This window comes from Dipodomys spectabilis, unplaced genomic scaffold (assembly GCF_019054845.1).
Source record: "Dipodomys spectabilis isolate Male_0828 unplaced genomic scaffold, ASM1905484v1 ptg000096l, whole genome shotgun sequence".
Classification (NCBI taxonomy): domain Eukaryota; kingdom Metazoa; phylum Chordata; class Mammalia; order Rodentia; family Heteromyidae; genus Dipodomys; species Dipodomys spectabilis.
The window spans coordinates 2,992,516-3,010,110 of NW_024870773.1; the positions used below are offsets into that span (position 1 = coordinate 2,992,516).

General features: G+C 36.9%; 1 protein-coding gene across 10 annotated transcripts in view; it reads right to left on the bottom strand.

Moving 5' to 3' along the window:
- Positions 1 to 17,595, bottom strand: part of Wac (WW domain containing adaptor with coiled-coil) — a 70,950-nt gene that overhangs the window by 32,266 nt on the left and 21,089 nt on the right. For all 10 annotated transcript variants that reach the window (XM_042685878.1, XM_042685875.1, XM_042685879.1 and 7 more), the window contains exons 4-6: positions 7,609 to 7,715; positions 2,930 to 3,045; positions 1,832 to 1,944 (exon numbers count right to left, since the gene is read on the bottom strand). In XM_042685878.1, coding sequence (XP_042541812.1) covers positions 1,832 to 1,944; positions 2,930 to 3,045; positions 7,609 to 7,715 — 336 coding nt within the window. The remainder of the gene's footprint in view (positions 1 to 1,831; positions 1,945 to 2,929; positions 3,046 to 7,608; positions 7,716 to 17,595) is intronic.

Below are 17,595 nucleotides of genomic sequence, written 5' to 3' on the forward strand. Positions count from 1 at the left end.
CTTCGCTCAAAGGAAAATTTAAATAAAAGGTTATTTTAGAAATAATACGTTAGATTTACTTGGCTTTATTTTTTTCCGCTTCAGGAAACATCAGCCTAGGAAGAGAGAACTGGCTGAATTTATTTTACTGCCTGATGCTAGCCCTATCACCAAACACACACATTATTGGATCATACAACATATACCCTGAGCACAAATGCTCAGGCAGCACACAGGCCTCCACGCAAGCCCCAGGACACAGGCAGGGTCACGACACAGACACTGACACACAACCTTTAATTTCCTAACTCTAACACTTTGAATCACATAAACTTCACTAATAATTTTTTTTGGGGGGGGGGGGGGGGGTCCGGTCGTGGGGCCTGAACTCTGGGCCTGGGCGATGTCCCTCAGCTCTTCAGCTCAAGGCTAGCGCTCTACCACGTGAGCCACAGCGCCACTTCTGGCTTTTTCCTTTTTGCTTATGTGGTGCTGAGGAATCGAACCCAGGGCCTCATGCATGCAAGGCAAGCGCTCTACCACTGAGCCACCTTCCTAGTCCCCACTATTATTTAAAAGGTAGTATAAATGTTAAACTTCATTCATGAATGACTATATTACTATCTTAAAATAGTTTTTATTTTTGTCTTTTTGTCTGTTATGGGACTTGAACTTGGGGCCCAGGCACTCTACCACTTTGAGCCACAGGCCAGCTGTGGTTTTCTGGAGGTTAACTGGAGACTTTCCTATCCAGGTTAGCTGGATCCTCATATCTCAGCCTTCTAAACAGCTAGGATTACAGGCGTGAGCAATAGGCACCCTTCTTAAAAAGCTTTTGCCACTAAATAATCAATATCACCTTGAGACCAAATAAATCTTTTCTTTGAATTTTGAGTTACAGAAACATAATTCAAATGCTAAAATCTAAGGATCTCTAAATTATTTTAAATTTTTTCCCAAAATTTCCTGAAGAATTCTACAGGGCATTTACATTTTATTTTGAGAAAAGGAAGCACAAACCTTTAGTTAAAAATTTAAATTTACAGAACCAATTAAAAACTAAGGTGATGTTACACAAAATTTGACCTCAAAAGAACATTAAAGTATGCCCACTGTTTTATTTTATAGATCAAACTCTTAAAAGTTCTAGAATAGTTTCAATAATTTTGTGAAAACTCATTATAGAGCTACATTACAAACTCTAGAATCATGGTGAAATTAACTTCCAAATACAAATCTTCTTCGACTTATGTGCATTATGTTTCAATAAGTTTTCTATTATTAAAGATAAAAATACACTGAACACATGAAACTACTGAAATCAGTTTAGCCTACCCTAAACTGTAACATGTTCAGGTATGCTGACACAGATATTTTATAGGTAATGGACAATAATAAAGTGTTATGTACTTTAGGAAGCTTACTGAAACTATAATAAAAATGGTTTTATATATTCTTTCATACCACTACACAGCCAAAAACCCCAAGTCAGGTACCAGCTATAAAGATTAAGATCTTCACAGATAACCTGAAAAGCCAATAGGTGCTTCTCATTCTACCTGGCTATGATCTATGATTCGCTTATTAAAGCCCAGTAAATTCAATGTCCTGTTTTATAGAACAAAACTTGGAGAGGCCACCACCTGCTTTTTGCTTTGTTTTTGCCTTTTAAGTAAATGTCAATCCTCTAAAACATAAAAACTTTATCTTTATCCTTCCTGGGAAATAAATGCAAACAGAGACAGATCATACATAAAAGAAATCATGTGTGTTTGCATTTATCTTGATTTACATAAACAGACAGCAATAATAAACCAGTTATACTATTTCGAAGAAAAACATTAATACTTACTTCCACTGGGAAACCCACTCGTGGCTGTTGCTTGCATCACCTCTCTTCTGTAATCCCTATCTTTTGGAAAGCTATTAACTGCCATCTTGTTTGCTTCCTTTTGTCTCTGTTCTCTAAAAGTAAAAAGAGAAACATTAAAATGCTATCAAATTACGTATTGTCTGGCCAAATACTCAACAAAATGTAACAAATGAACAGCAAAATGTTTCTCATTGACAGAACCCACAACTAAAATTCTCAATGTTTACATCTTATAAAACATTTATGACATCAAAGTCATAAGATTTCTCTTATAAATTATACGGAAGGAGCTGGGAATGTGGCTTTGTGGTACAGTGCTTGTCTAGCAAGCATGGAGCCCTGGGTTCCATTCCTCGGTACCATATAAACAAAAAAACCCGGAAGTGGCCCTGCACTGGGGCTAGCCTTGAGCAAGAGAAGCACAGGGACAATGACCCATGACTAGCAAAATAAAAAATAAAATAAGTTAAGGAAGCTGCATTTATGATTAACATAGGCTTAATTTTTTTTTTATTAAATATAGTGACCTACTCACAAAGTCCCCATGAGCTGAGACTTTTGGGGGGAGGAAGAGTTAATAGGGAGTAGCAGGTAGTTAACTGGTAAGAGTCTCATAGATTTTCCTGCCCAGACTGGCTTCAAACTACAATCCTCAGAATTCAGCCTCCTGAGTAGCTAGGATTACAGGTCTGAGTCATTCGCACCCAGCTGTGAAACCTTTTTTAGTATGATTTTTTTCTTTGGCCAGTCCTGGGGCTTGAACTAAGAGCCTGGGCACCGTCCCTGAGCTTTTGTGCTCAAGGCTAGCAGTCTACCACTTGAGCCACAGCATCCCTTCCAGCTTTTTCTGTTTATGTGGTACAGAGGAATAAAACACAGGGCTTCATGCATGCTAGCGAGGCAACCACTGTACCACTAAGCCACATGCCCAGCCCAAAACCTTTAAAAGTAGAACTATGGAAAACATAGGGAAAAAAACCAATCACTGAAATTCAAAAAGAAGTTGTGTATCTCAATAGTTAATGCTGTATTAACCTAAAATAAATGTAACTATTTAATTGGATTAAAAGCAAATACCTTTCAAGCCACTCTTTTGGTTTTTCCCACTGTGAAACTTCCGTTCGACAATTGTAGTAATATTTTTTCCCAGAAGAGCTAATGTGTTCAGACCAGTCATCCGAAGAATCATAAGGCTTAAAAATAATTTTTAAAAATTAGAAAATGTTTTTAATTACTTAATATTTGGAGTATCAACATTTTCAAAGCATACATAAATAAAAGTACCTGCCTGTGTTAACTGTTTATAGAAGGCTAATTAAAAGCTATGAATTACCTTTGTCTTTAAAATTCATAAAATGTGTCAAATAGTAATTAGAACTTCATCTCATTCAGTATATAGTATAAGCTGGATCATTAATTACCCCATAGTTAAAATTAATCAGTCTCTTGCAGGTATTTGGGGGGCAATGTAACAATCATAATGAAGTTAGAAAAATTGGAAAGTTTCATAGAAGTATCTCCAAAAGTAAACAAGAAAGGTTATGTACCTGTAATAGCCCCAGGAAATCTAGCAATCTCTAAGTATGTTTTTAGTTAACTCTTTTTTTATTCCCTAGAGTCACTTTGGACGACAACAATGTTATATTGTCTTTTGGAGTTCACAGCAGTACAGTGGCAAATTTTCAAAGCTTGAGGAAACTCAAGGCTTATTATCAGTTTTTACTTGACCGAAACAGCTTTTTTTTTCTCAGAAGTTCAGTTAATCCACTAATGTGTTGAAATAAGCAAGACACACACAAAAAAACCCGTTTTCAAATGTTAAATTATTTCCCACTAAACCAACACTCTGAAAATGCACCAGAACTTTTGAGAGCAGTTGGAAAAAGATTCTGTCACACATTATTATATTTACATCTCAAAACAATGAGAGTACTAAATATTACTCCAGTGCCCAGACAGAACTTAAAAGCACTGGGGAATTCTTAACTCTCACAATCTACAAACTGAGCTTCATAAGACCAATTACAAAAAAAATGCCAAATTTAAAAAATTCTTTTCCATTGCCTTTATCAGAAAGAATTAGTTTGCTTGGAAAGTATATGAGGATAGCTAGACTGGCCAGACATAGAACGAGATCTGAAGAAAACAGAGTACACTACCATGGTGTAGTGTGGTTTAAACCAGTGTACTTCATAGTAATGGATTGTAAAATGTCACCTATCCTAAAGGAAAAAATGGGTTTGGATCAAAATGTTAAAACACACTGCTTTTTTTTTTTACCAAAAGCTTTGCTTGAAGAAATAAATCAGCTGAATGTGTTTTTCCAATTAGGGCTTAAACTATGGGCCTGGATGCTGTACCTGAGTCTCTTTGTGCTCAAAGCTAGTGCTCTACCACATGAGCCATAACGCCACTCCGGGCTTTTTCTGAGTGGTTTATTGGAGATAAGAGTCTCACAGACTTTTCTGTCTAGGGTGGCACCAAACCGTAATCTTCAAATCTCAGCCTCCTGATATCTAGATTATAGGCATGAGCCACAAGTGCCCAGCAACAGCTTAATTAAAAAACAGAAACAAACAAACAAAAAACAGTTTTCAAGTCTTCTAAATTGACCTTCAGATTGTAGCCAGCAGATGCGCTAAGTGTTGAGGTCTTTTCACAAGATTGAAACTAAAATGATCTTTTCTTTTCCCTCTTCATCCTATCACAATCACACAGTGGCAATTACTCATAGGCTGTGCAAGGTTTCGATCCAACAACAACAAAAAATTGGATGAAAGAGTAGATACAAGATTCTAAGTGTCATCCACTTAAGTCAGGCACTAGAGTTCAACATCTGTGAAAAAGTCACTTTTCAGATAAATGTTACTCATGTTAACAATATTTTGAATTTTTTAATGGTTTTTGATCTCATCGTTTTAGGATGTTTAATTACTGATAAAGAGTATACATACACTTTCAATGAAGATATTTGAGAAGTTATAGTTATGTAGAATACAATTTAAATCACTATTCAGCAACTCAAAATTGATGTAAAATAATTAGAAGACAAGATCAGTAACAGTGTTTCTCAGTAGGTCTAAGTCATTTTTCTTTTTCTGAGTAGCTAGAATTATGAGCATGAGCCACCAGTATCCGGCAACAATTTTTTCTAAATAAGGAAATTCAGTCCTGTTTTAAAAATTCAGGCATAGGTAATCTCTTAAAGTTCTATCATTAATTTAATTGAAAAGGAGGCAATCTGCAATTGCACCAGGAGCACCGATCCAGTGGTAGAGTACATGCACAAGACCATGGGTTTAACTCCTACTATCATTAAAAATAAACAACAACCAAAAAAAGCTTTTCAAAAGATTTATCATGAGCCAGGCTCAATGCTAAATGCAATTAATGACCATAACAGGCTCATGCTGTTATTGGAACTAGAAATTAGTTATGTTAATACTGAAAATTATAAGGTAATTTGGCCTTCAGTAGCTCACTTCCTTAAACAAACCCCACATAACCAAGTCTCTGTAGGTAACTAATGCTAATACTAGTTACCAAGGACAGACTTTAAACCTGAAAACTTCTAAGTGATGAAACATTTTTTAAAAGCTACTACTTATTTTAACCAGGTTTGTAATGATATTTACTTGGGTTATCTATTATGAGTTTATTCGTTTATTCCACCATTATGAATATTAGATGAAAGATAATCCTATGTTTACTAATCACTCCACTGGTGATTTTTTTTTTTTTTTGCTTTTGTGCTAGTCCTAAAATTGAACTCAAGGCGTTGGCATTGCCTCTGAGCTCTTCTGTACAAGGCTAGCAAAATGAGCTCCACTTTTGGCTTTTCTGGTGGCTGACTGGAGGTAAGTTTCATGAGACTTTCCTGCCCAGCCTGGCTCCAAACCATGATCTCGATCTTACTTAGCCTCCTTAGTTAGGAATACAGGTGTGAGCTAACTGCATGGCTCATAGAAGCTTTATTGTTGTTGTTTTTGTTATTATAAAGTTGATACACAGAGGGGTTAAAATTACATAAGTCAGCAAAGAGTACATTTCTTTTTGGACACTGTCACCTCTTCCAAAAGGACAGGTCAACTATTGAACAAAAGATCATCAAAGAAGCTTGTGAATTAAATAACCCAAATAGACTTCACAGACCTCTAGAGTATTTTACCAAGCAACTACACAATTCATTCTTCTCAGCAGCCCATGCAACATCCTCCAAAACTGACCATATCCTAGGTCACACAATAAGTCTGAGCAAATACAAAAGGATCAAAATAATTCCTTGCATCCTATTTGATCATAATGGAATTAAACTACTTCTCAACAACAAAACATACTGGTTTATCAACCTACACTTTAAGAGACTTCGTCCAAATTCCTTTCTATAATATATGCTTCCACACTACTGATACTTTACTGTCTGAGGATATCCCACTGTCTCTATATGTAACTCATATCCTTAAGACATACATCTCTTTTTTTGGGGGGGGGAGGAGGGAGGTTCAGTCGTGGGGCCTGAACTTGGGGCCTGAACTCTGGGCCTAGGCACTGTTCTTCAGCTCTTCAGCTCAAGGCTAGCACTCTACCACTTGAGCCACAGTGCCACTTCTGGCTTTTATTTTCTGCTTATGTGGTGCTGAGGAATTGAACCCAGGGACTCATGCATGCAAGGCAAGCGCTCTACCACTGAGCCACCTTCCCAGCCCAGATATACATCGTTTTATGACCCAGTTCTCTACTTCATTGCTATAACCAAGCTACCATAATTTTTCCACCCTATCAGAATTCTTATAGTTCTCTTACTAGGCTATATGGTTCTTGTTTGTGTTAAGGCCATGCTGCCCAGACTAGTATCAAAGATCCTTTTGTTAAATAACATTCTCCAAGAAAAAATGTACTTGAAACTCTAACCCCCTCCTTACATCACTTTTATAACAATTCTTTAATTGAAAAATAAAATCCTTTATCTCAGCCTTCCATATGCTGAGACTACCAAAAAATGGCACCATGCCAAGTTATACTATGCTATTTCAAATTCATGTTATTGCTAATTGTTACTCTGTGTACTATACAAAGTTTTCAGTTGGCTAAATATTCAAACTGGAAGCACTGAATTTTAATGTCTGAAAAATACTATTTATTCTTCAGTTTCTTCCCAGTCCAAGATAGGAGGACTCTGTCTTGAGGACTCCCTGTAACAGTTCTAACCTGTTTACTTTTCTCTACTTACTATAAGTCTAAAATTTCCTTTAAAATAAGCTACATAATCTTAACTTTTATATGCATATATCTGATTAATTAAAATTTTATCTTCTACAAAATGAATTAGACATTTCAATTGAGCCTATTATTCTAAAATTATTAAATATTACTTCATTAGCCTAAACTTGTAAAAAATATATATTTATTAAAATTTAGTTTTTTCCATGCCTTTGAGGCCAGAACCTTCTTTATTCCTTGTTTGGTATACAGTACACAATAGTTAATAAACACATTAAGGAGTTTGTGTATGATAAGAAAAAAATATTAAACAACTTTTGCTAGAGAAGTTTTATCATGAATTTTTGTCTTTCTGATGTAACAAAAGTAATATTGTGCTTTCCTGGTGTAAAAATACTAATAGAGGAATATTAAATATGACCACCTTAATTAAACCAAATTTTAGAAACAAAATACTTTACACCTAAGGTTTGCTGTGAGATTCATCTGCAATGAATCTTAAAAATTGGGCATTGGGTATGTTTTAAAATACTTACTGCATCTGAAGTTTTGCTTGGGTTATTGCTTGGATTAGAAGAATGTGAATTTGAACTATGAAGAGCACTGTGGTTGTGTGAATTTTCTTGTGGAGAGTAACTGGTCCCTTAAAAAATAAAACCAAAGTTTATTAGTTGCATTTTATTTTACTTTTTTTAACCATACTACAAGTCATCGTATATATTCTTACATGAGCATCATGAAAAAATAGCAAAATCAATTTTTGATGCAAGTTTCACCATGCAACCCAGTCCCTTGACCTTCTTGCCTTAGCCCATCCTACACTACAATTACAGGTATGCCATCACCACAGCCAGCTCTGTAATTCATACTTTTTATACTATCTGAAGTATTCATGACCCTACTATATAGCAACTTAAAAATACAAAAACAGGTGCTGGTGACTCATGCCTGTAATCCTAATCCTAGCAACTCAGAACGCTGAGATCTGAGGATCATGGTTAAGAGCCAGCCAGCCTAAGCAGGAAAGTCTATAAGACTCTTATCTCCAATCAACCCACAAAAAAACTGGAAGAGGCACTGTGGCTCAAAGTGTTGAACTAAAGAGCTCAAGGGCAGCACCTAGACCCTGACTTCAAGACCCACATCTGACAAGACCCCCCCCAACAAAAAAAACCCCAAATACATAGCTAATAATGTATGGAACAACTGATTTATAATTTTATTAACAAAATGTCTCATTTCTAGAAACTTTGTTCTTTTTAACTCAGGGCCTGGGCTCTGAGCTTTTTTGCTCAAGGCTAATACTCTACCAGGTGAGTAACAGCTCACTTGTGGCTTTATTGGTAGATAAGTGGAGATAAAAGTCTCACTGATTTTCTTCCCAGACTGGCTTTGAACCACAATCCTTAGATCTCAGACTCCTATGTAGCTAGGATTATAGGTGTGAGCCACAGGTACATGGCTCCAATTTTATTTTTAATAATGTCAATAGCATCAACCTCTTTAAATAAAAAAAAACCTCATTCTATGGGATTGCTTTTAAAATAATGGGATAAAAAATCTCCAAATAGGGCTGGGAAGGTGGCTCAGTGGTAGAGCGCTTGCCTTGCATGCATGAGGCCCTGGGTTCAATTCCTCAGCACCACATAAGCAAAAAGAAAAAAGCCGGAAGTGGCACTGTGGCTCAAGTGGTAGAGCGCTAGCCTTGAGCTAAAGAGCTGAGGGACAGCACCTAGGCCCAGAGTTCAGGCCCCATGACCGGACCCCCCCCCCCCCAAAAAAAAAGAAAAAAAAAAAAACCTAAGTGGATAAAACAAAAAGTAAATTACTACAGATGATGATAGTTATGTTATAGATGTCCAAGTAGAAATAGCCAGAAGATTTATACAAAAGTATAATTCAGAATAAAAAGAGTAGCTAGATGTGTATGTGGAAGACTTCTTCATTAAGATGTTAAAAGAGGCTCAAAGAGGCCTTACAAATAAAAACATCTGCTGGGAACTTGGCAAATAGCCAAGTATGTCAAGAGCAATGGTGATGACCAAGATTTAACTGGACAAAGACCTTTCATAAGTGAAGCTATAAGTAAATTCAAATATATTTTAAAACACAAAGCTACTGATGTCAGAAGATTCCAATGATCACTTAAGGAGGATGTAGGTGGCCCAATACAAGAAAGTTCCCCAAAAAAGCAGATGCTGAAGGGCCTAATGGCTCCACCCACTTGTTTTATGTTGTAAACTCTAAAAAACTCAAAGCTTCTAATACAGTGAACAGTGCATATTCCAGAGAACACAAGGAAGAAAAGTCAGTGCACAAGAAGTTTACACAGCAGACTTGAGACTTCTATCTCAGGTAAAAGGCCAGCTTTTACCTGGCCATGGGTAGCCCATGGGGACTTTGATTTCAGAAGAAATATGGTCTAAGCTTTTTTTTTTTCAATGTCACCTCTTTCAACATTCTTTTAAACCCAATTCAAATCCAAAGTGGTTTATAGAAAGCATAATGTATAGAAATGTAACATAAAATTTTCCCTCTTCTATAATCAATACAAACTAATCAAAATCAGGATACCCTCAAGAAATGAAAAGAAACAGGCATCCCTGGCTAATTAATGCCTATAATCCTAGCTACAAAAGACCCCGAGATATGAGGATGATGGGTCAACATCAGCCCAAGCTGGAAATTCTGAGAAACTCTCATCTCCAATCAGCCAGCAAAAAGCCTGAAGCAGAGCTGTGGCTAAAGTGGTAGAACATTAGCTTCGAGCAAAAAAGTTCAGTTCAAGCCCCAGGACTTTATAATAAAAACTGAAACATTATCTTCCAAAGCATATTAAGGGCTATTTGAACTTTTTACCTTCCCCATGTGGTCTTTTATAAAACTGAAATAATACAGAGGCAGAATAATAAAGTTACTATGCATACCTCCCCAGGATCAAGATACTAGTGATCAAGATACTAGTAAATAGTAGCACTGGTGATTTTTGAGGTTCCCTCCCCCCAAAAAAGTACAAAATTCCTGTCATTACAAAATCAGTACAAATTCTACAAAATCCCTTTCAAATATCCTAATTTATCTTAAAATCTCTCAATTTCTATATCTATATTCATGACCAATTTGTGGATTTCAAGGTAAGAATGTTTCATATCTCTTATAACAATGCAGAGACTAAGTCAAGGAGAAAGAACTAGATATTCTACACAATAAGATATCTATGAAGTAGAACTATGCATAAAGTTTGAACTCAAAATATTAGATACCCAGTATATAAAGAGATGTCACCAAGAAAGTTATCTAGAATTAGCATTTCTGCAACATAACCAATATTTTTAGAAAAAAATTGAAATTCTATGATTGTCACATGAAAATTAAATCTTAAGACACATAGTTTAAAAGTAAACCACTCAATTATGCAAAATAGAGGACAGGTAAGCAGCTCAGTATGATTTTTAACAGTTTCAGAGGATAGCCAAAATGAAATATATATATATATTTGCATACAAATGTGGCTTACTGAAGCTTGTACACAAGTACACACAAGTTAAGTTCTGCATTGAGGCTCTGTTACAATGGGCTCAAGAGAAAATGCAACTTGTCACACAGCCATGAAATGAAATAGCAAACTTGATTTTCTTCAGGAATCTTGCCTGTGATATAGCTGAGTAAAGGTTTTTACCTTTTCCAATTATAGGTTTATTAATCTATTTCTGCCATTCTAAATCTTGTTGCCTACCAATAATAATTCACACATGAACCATTTTAACTTCACTTTTATACTGAAGTCATTCTGCAATTTACCAATTACAAACCAAGTGACATAACTACCAGATTATATATCAAGGAAGTTTAGGAAGAACATATTACAAGATATGTCAACATGTATTTGACAGTCAGCTACTGTAGATTCTCTATCTTTAGATCTGTGCTCTATTCAACTATAACCACTGGCCACTTGAAACAAGGCTAACAGAAACTTGTATATAAACACTGTAGATTCAAAAATAGTAAAAAAAAAAAAATTGCAAAATATCACACTATTTTTCATATGGTGAAATAGTTTGGATATTTTGAGTAAACAGTGAATATTCAATGTTGGTTACAAGAAAATCTGAGGGCTGGGAAGGCAGCTCAGTGGTAGAGTGCTTGCCTTGCATGCAGTAGGCCCTGGATTCAATTCCTCAGCACCACATAAGCAGAAAAAGCTGGAAGTGGCACTGGGGCTCAAGTGGTAGAGCGCTAGCCTTTAGCTAAAAAGCTGAGGAACAGCGCCCAAGGCCAGAGTTCAGGCCCCACAACCAACAAAAAAAGAAAGAAAATTTGAAAAGTGTAGACTTAGCCTACTGGACAACTCTGGCCCCAAATGAAGATGCCCAACAGTATTAGTCAAAGAGTTAAAGAATTACCTACAGGGGCTGGGAAGGTGGCTCAGTGGTAGAGCGCTTGCCTTGCTTGCATGAGGCCCTGGGTTCGATTCCTCAACACCACATAAACAAAAAGAAAAAAGCTGAAAGTGGCGCTGTGGCTCAAGTGGTAGAGCGCTAGCCTTGAGCTGAAGAGCTGAGGGACAGCGCCCAGGCCCAGAGTTCAGGCCCCACAACCGCCCCCCCCCCCCAAAAAAGCCAAAGGTGAGCTGTGGCCCAAGTGGTAGAACGCTAGGCCCCGAGTTCAAGGCCCCCAGGACACACACACACACACACACACACACACACACACAAAATTTACAAAAACTGCATACATTGCATCCTTTGCTGTCACTCATATTCTCACTACTTATACATGTGTTAAATTCACAATTAATCAGAGATCTTACAAAATAATTTTTTTGGGGGGAGGGGGGAAAGGTAGGTCATGGAGCTTGAACTCTGGCCCTGGGTGCTGTCCCTGATCTCTTCAGCTCAAGGCTAGTGTTCTACCACTTGAGCCACAGTACCACAGTACTGTTTTTGTGGAGGTAGGAATCTCATGGACTTTACTGCTGAGGCTGTCTTTGAACCGTGATCCTCAGAGCTCAGCCTCTTGAGTAGCTAGTATTACAGGCATGAGCCACTGGCGCCTGGCACAAAACACATTAAAAAGGCACATTCAGGCTGGGAATGTGGCTTTAAGGTAGAATGCTTGCCTAGTCTACATGAAGCCCTGGGGTCAATTCCTCAGTATCACATAAACAGAAAAATCTTAAAGTGGCACTGTGTGTTGCTCAAGTGGTACAGTGCTATCCTTGAGCAAAAGCAGCTCAGGGACAGTGCTCAAATCCTAAGTCCAAGCCCCAGAACTGGCAAAAAAAAAAAAAAAAAAAGAGCACATTCAAAAGAATAAGGCTCAGTTCCCTCTTCACAATGTATATGAAAATGAACTCAAAACACCAAAATTTCAAAATTCCTGTGCTTCAAAGACTCAAAATGCCATTAATCATAAAATAATATTTATCAAAATGAATTACAGAAATGGAAGCAAAGAAGTTTTCTTCTTTGTTATTTTTATTTTCTTTCCTTTTTGTCTTGTTTGTTCATTTATCCGTCCTCTTTTTAGGGGGGGAGGGATACACAAACAGAGGAGACACAGAAGCATAGGGACAAACCATTAATAAATGTAGCCAATGACTATGAAGTATATAACTTGTAGGTGGAGTCAGAAGGGAAAAACTGGAAGAGAGTAAAGGGATGACAGTGGCCAAAAAGATATTTAGTCATGCCAGGCACTGGTGGCTCACGCCTGTACTTCTAGCTACTCAGGAGGCTGAGATCTGAGGTTCACAATTCAAAGCCAGACTTTTATCTCCAATTAACCACTAGAAAACCAGAGTGGCACTGTGGCTCAAGTAGAGTGCTGGCCTTGAGGTGAAGAACTGAGGAATAACACCCAAGCCCAAAGTTCAAACCTAACAACCGACTAAAAACAACAGAAGAAAAAAAAAAAAGAAAGAAATGTAGTCATTACCTGACTTACAAAATAGTACCGCTCTATATATACATTACCTTTATAACAATTTTTTTTAAAAGTTAAAACTTCAAGCCCTGAACTCAAGTCTTGGTACTAGTACAAAGAAAAAGAAAAACATTCCAAATTGACAACTAGGGATTCAGCTCAGTGATTAAACATATGCACAAGGTCCAATGTTCAACCCTCAACACCAACAAAAAAAAAAGGGGGGGGGGGAATAATTATGTAGAATAGTACAATCTATTTGGAACTATTCTCTATCCAAATGAATATGGAAAATACTAATAAAACAAATGGACCTGAACTGAACAAACAGTTTTCTTTTTTACCATTATTCCCAACAGTATGCTAACAGTGTATTAGATATTATAAATAATCTATAAGACAATACATGAAGGATTTGTTTAGGTTATATGCAAATATCAAACTATTTTATATAGGTGATGAGCATCCATCCTACAGTCTTGGAACTTATCACTACTTGAAAATCACGTATTTCTGAAATAGTTCTAGCATAAACAACTCTTACAACCCTGTAAAAAGGCATTCCAACTTAAAATGAAGATGTGGTTGAGAACACTGAAATGCTAACAGTGATCAAAATGCACTGTATTCATAATCTGATTTGAAAAAATGCACTGTATTCATAATCTGATTTGAACCGAAACCCCTTGGTACAACTGCTTTAAGAAAATGAACAAAAGATCTGAATAAGCACTTCTTCAGACATATAAATGTCACTGGGGAAATACAAATCAAACTTGCAATTAATTACCTGTCACTTTATACCACTAGAACAGTAGTATTTAGCTGGTGATGGAAGTCTCATGGACTTTCCTGCTCAGGTTGGCTTTCCAATCTCAGCTTCCTGAGTAGGTATAATTACAGATGTGAGCCACCAGCACCAAGTTGAAATAACATTTTTAATGAATAAAACTCATGGGAAAGACAACAAAAACCAAGATAATTATGGGAAGGAAGGGACCAGAGTATACATTTCTAACAAAGGTACCAACAGAAGGTCCCCCTTTATTTCTAATAAAACGGACCATCACATAGTGTACTACTTTTTTAACTTTGGCACCTGTCATTTTGTTATATAAAATACAATATAAGCTTAAAAATATTTTTAAAGTGGTTTTGACAATCTTTATGAATTCCAAAAGGAAATCTTCCCCAGAACAGATACATAAAGTTACAAACAATTGTTTTCTCTTCCTCTGCTCCTAATATTGCTCCAAAAGGTGTCATTACAAAAACACTGGAGGCCATCAAAGGGTACAGTTTGAAAATAGTAAGATACAAACAGTAAAATAACCTCAAATACATCTACTGGGCTTAATATGAAAAATGGTTCTAAACTCCAGGCCTTTGTGGCTTCTTCACACCTATAAATCCCAGCTACTCAGAGGAAGCTGACACTTGAGGATCAAGACTCAAAGCCAGCACCTGCAGAGAAAATGTGTGGGATCTTATCTCCAATTAACCAGCAAAAAGTCAGAAGTACAGCTGTGGCTCTAGTGGTAGAATGCTAGCCTTGATCATAAAGCTCAAAGATGGTGTCAAGGCCCAGTACACACACACACACACACACACACACACACACACACACACACACACACACACACACACACACACACACACACACACACACACACACACACACACACACACACACACACACACACACTCTCTCTCTCTCTCTCTCTCTCTCTCTCTCTCTCTCTCTCTCCCCCCCCCCATCTCTCTCTCCCCCTTATCTCCTTTCAAAACCTTAACCTCTTAAACCCACAGCAATCATGCCTTCATTTCCCCAAGGCCACTTATAACCACTCTCATCAAGGTCAATGTCCTCTAGGTTAGCAATTCTCAGTTTTCACATTAATCCAACCTAATGGTAAATCCAGACACATTTTCAAGATGCTTGCTTCCACAAGACACTCTCTAGGTTCTCTTCCTCCTCTGCTTACATATTGTCTTCAGTCCAGTCTCTTTCATTAGTCCATTCCTTTGTCCCTGACTCACTTTTTTTCCATGTAAAGTAATATAAGCAAATTTCCTACTGACCAAATCTAGTCTCATTCCCTTATTTACATATTACCTATTTTTGCTTCTGCAATGTAAGGAGGAGTTGAATGCAAATGATCTCCTCAAATCAGTTTTATTTAACAATGTGAAAGCAATATGCATCCGTAAAAGCTACACTAATCCTTTCCCAAGATTAGTAAGTAGTATACAGTAAGAAACTGTCTTAATGTAGTGACCATCCCTCATACCAGGTGGGTGATACTTTACATTTACTTGCTAAAGGTTATACTAAATGTTCTTGACTTAGACTTCCAACTTGTAACTGCATTACTGGGATGTTTTGCTGTCCTAGGTCAAAGAGTATCTGTATCTTAAAGAGACTCTATGTCTGGCAAAGACAAAACTATTTACTTATCAGCCTTTACAGTCTCCAAGTCACTGGTTCATGATAATCATTTCCTAGAGTTTAGCTGTATAATAGATTCCCATTGTTTTAAATTCCAAATACCCCCAACACCCAATCTCAGCCTTTAATTCTAGATCCTACCTACTTATCTGCCTACTCAATATCTCCACTTGGATCCTAAACCAGAATGTCAGATGTAAAAGAACCAAAAAAACAACTCTCGATTCTCCTCGTACCCAAAATCTTTCATTCTGTATTACTCATTCAAGTGAGGATTCCAGCCTGCAACTATTTAGGCCCAAATTCTAGTTACCATTAGAAATAAACATAGTTGCTTCTTTCAAAGTACATCCACAGTCAAGCTACTTTTATTGCTATTATCCTAATACAAGTCAGACATATCTTCTATTTCTTTACTCTTATTCTGATGGTTTTAATAAAGAAAACTGTTTTAATAAAGAAAACTTTATATTCCATTATGCAGCTAATGATGACACTGTATAATATTAATGATTTATCTCTATTATAATCTCTTTTATAATGTCACTATTATCTCAAAATGTGATTTTTAAAAAAATAAACGTTATTTATCTGCTGTCTTCCAATCCCCATTACTGAAAGTTATCAATCCTTATGAAATTAGAAAAAATAAGTCATACTAACTTTGACTGTTATTACTAAGTGAACATCAAGTAAAACTCAGATGACAAAGCACAGGCTACTCATTTATATCAAATCCTGAATATATCAAATTTTCTTTTGAAGTAATACTGTAGACACTCACAAAATCCTATAGCTTGATGAATCTGCCAATCATCAGCTCAAAAGGAAAAGCTCCTACTTGATTCCCTGTGGTATTTGTTTCTAACAGATCTGCTTCAGTTGAAAAGCAGTCTTAACTATTAAAATGTTATTTTTAATAGCCACTGAAATGCAGTAAATTATGCCTCTTTATCAATTAAACAAGATAACCAAGTTCATGGGAAAAAAAATGGCATAAATTCCAGCGAGTGGGAGCAGGACAACTAACTGACAAGGTAGGTGAAGGGTGTAACAGGATATGGTGGTGTACTTCGATTACCCCATGCAACCCCAAGATGAGACTATCATTTTTCTTACATGATCAGGTCAGGCTGGAGGGACTGCCACTGAAACAACTGTAATAATGATTCCAGGATTGTAATAACACAAGCACATTAGAATCTGAGTTTGGGGAACCAAATGGTAGTTCGAAGTGTTGGTCAAGGGGTGGCGGACCAGACTGCCTTTAAGAAGGCTACCCCAAGTATCATCACCTAACACTGTTTTACAATATGAACTTAAAAGGCCCAAAAACGAAAGGAGGCAGGCAGTTTTATTATTTGAAAAAAGAAAAAAGGAGGCAGGCATGCCCAAGTTACCCTTTGCAGATTTATAAGTCCAAGTAAGAAATTTGTGCTGAGCAAAAGCACTTTCTAAGACACATTTCACAATATGAAGACAACTTAAAAAGTTTGTAGTCAAGTGCTGGTGGCTCATGCCTAGAATTATAGCTATGCAGGAGGCTGAGATCTGAGGATCAAGGTTTGAAGACAGCCTAGGCAGTGACATCCAATTGATACATCTACAACTCACCATAAAAAAAATGGAAATAAAGGTGAGACTCAAGAGGTAAGACCACCAGCCTTGAGCAAAAGCCAAATTAAAGTGTGAAGACCTGAGTTCAAGCTCCAGTGCTGGCACAAAGTTTATATGCAATCACAAAAGACAATCATTACCACTCTCTCCAATTTAAAACTTTATCAGAAAGCTTTAGCAATCAACACAGTAGTACTATTGTAAATACAGATCTACACGCAACAAAGGACCTACATGTCCAATGCCTGGAGGTATTGCCCATAATCCCAGCTACTTGAGAGGCTGAAAACAAGGTTTCAGGCCAACCCCAGCAGAAAAACTTTTAAGATCCCCTTCTAACTAATAGTAGGCTCTAGGGAATGTTCCTATCCCTTGAAGACCCAGGTTCCAACACAGCCAGGTCAGGAAAGTCCCTAACTCAGTTACCATGGAGGGTTGGTGGACAAGGTGCTAAACACCTACAACCACAATAATTACAAAAACCATAATAGATAGATGGCAGCTCAGGCATATGAAGAAGAAAGGGACA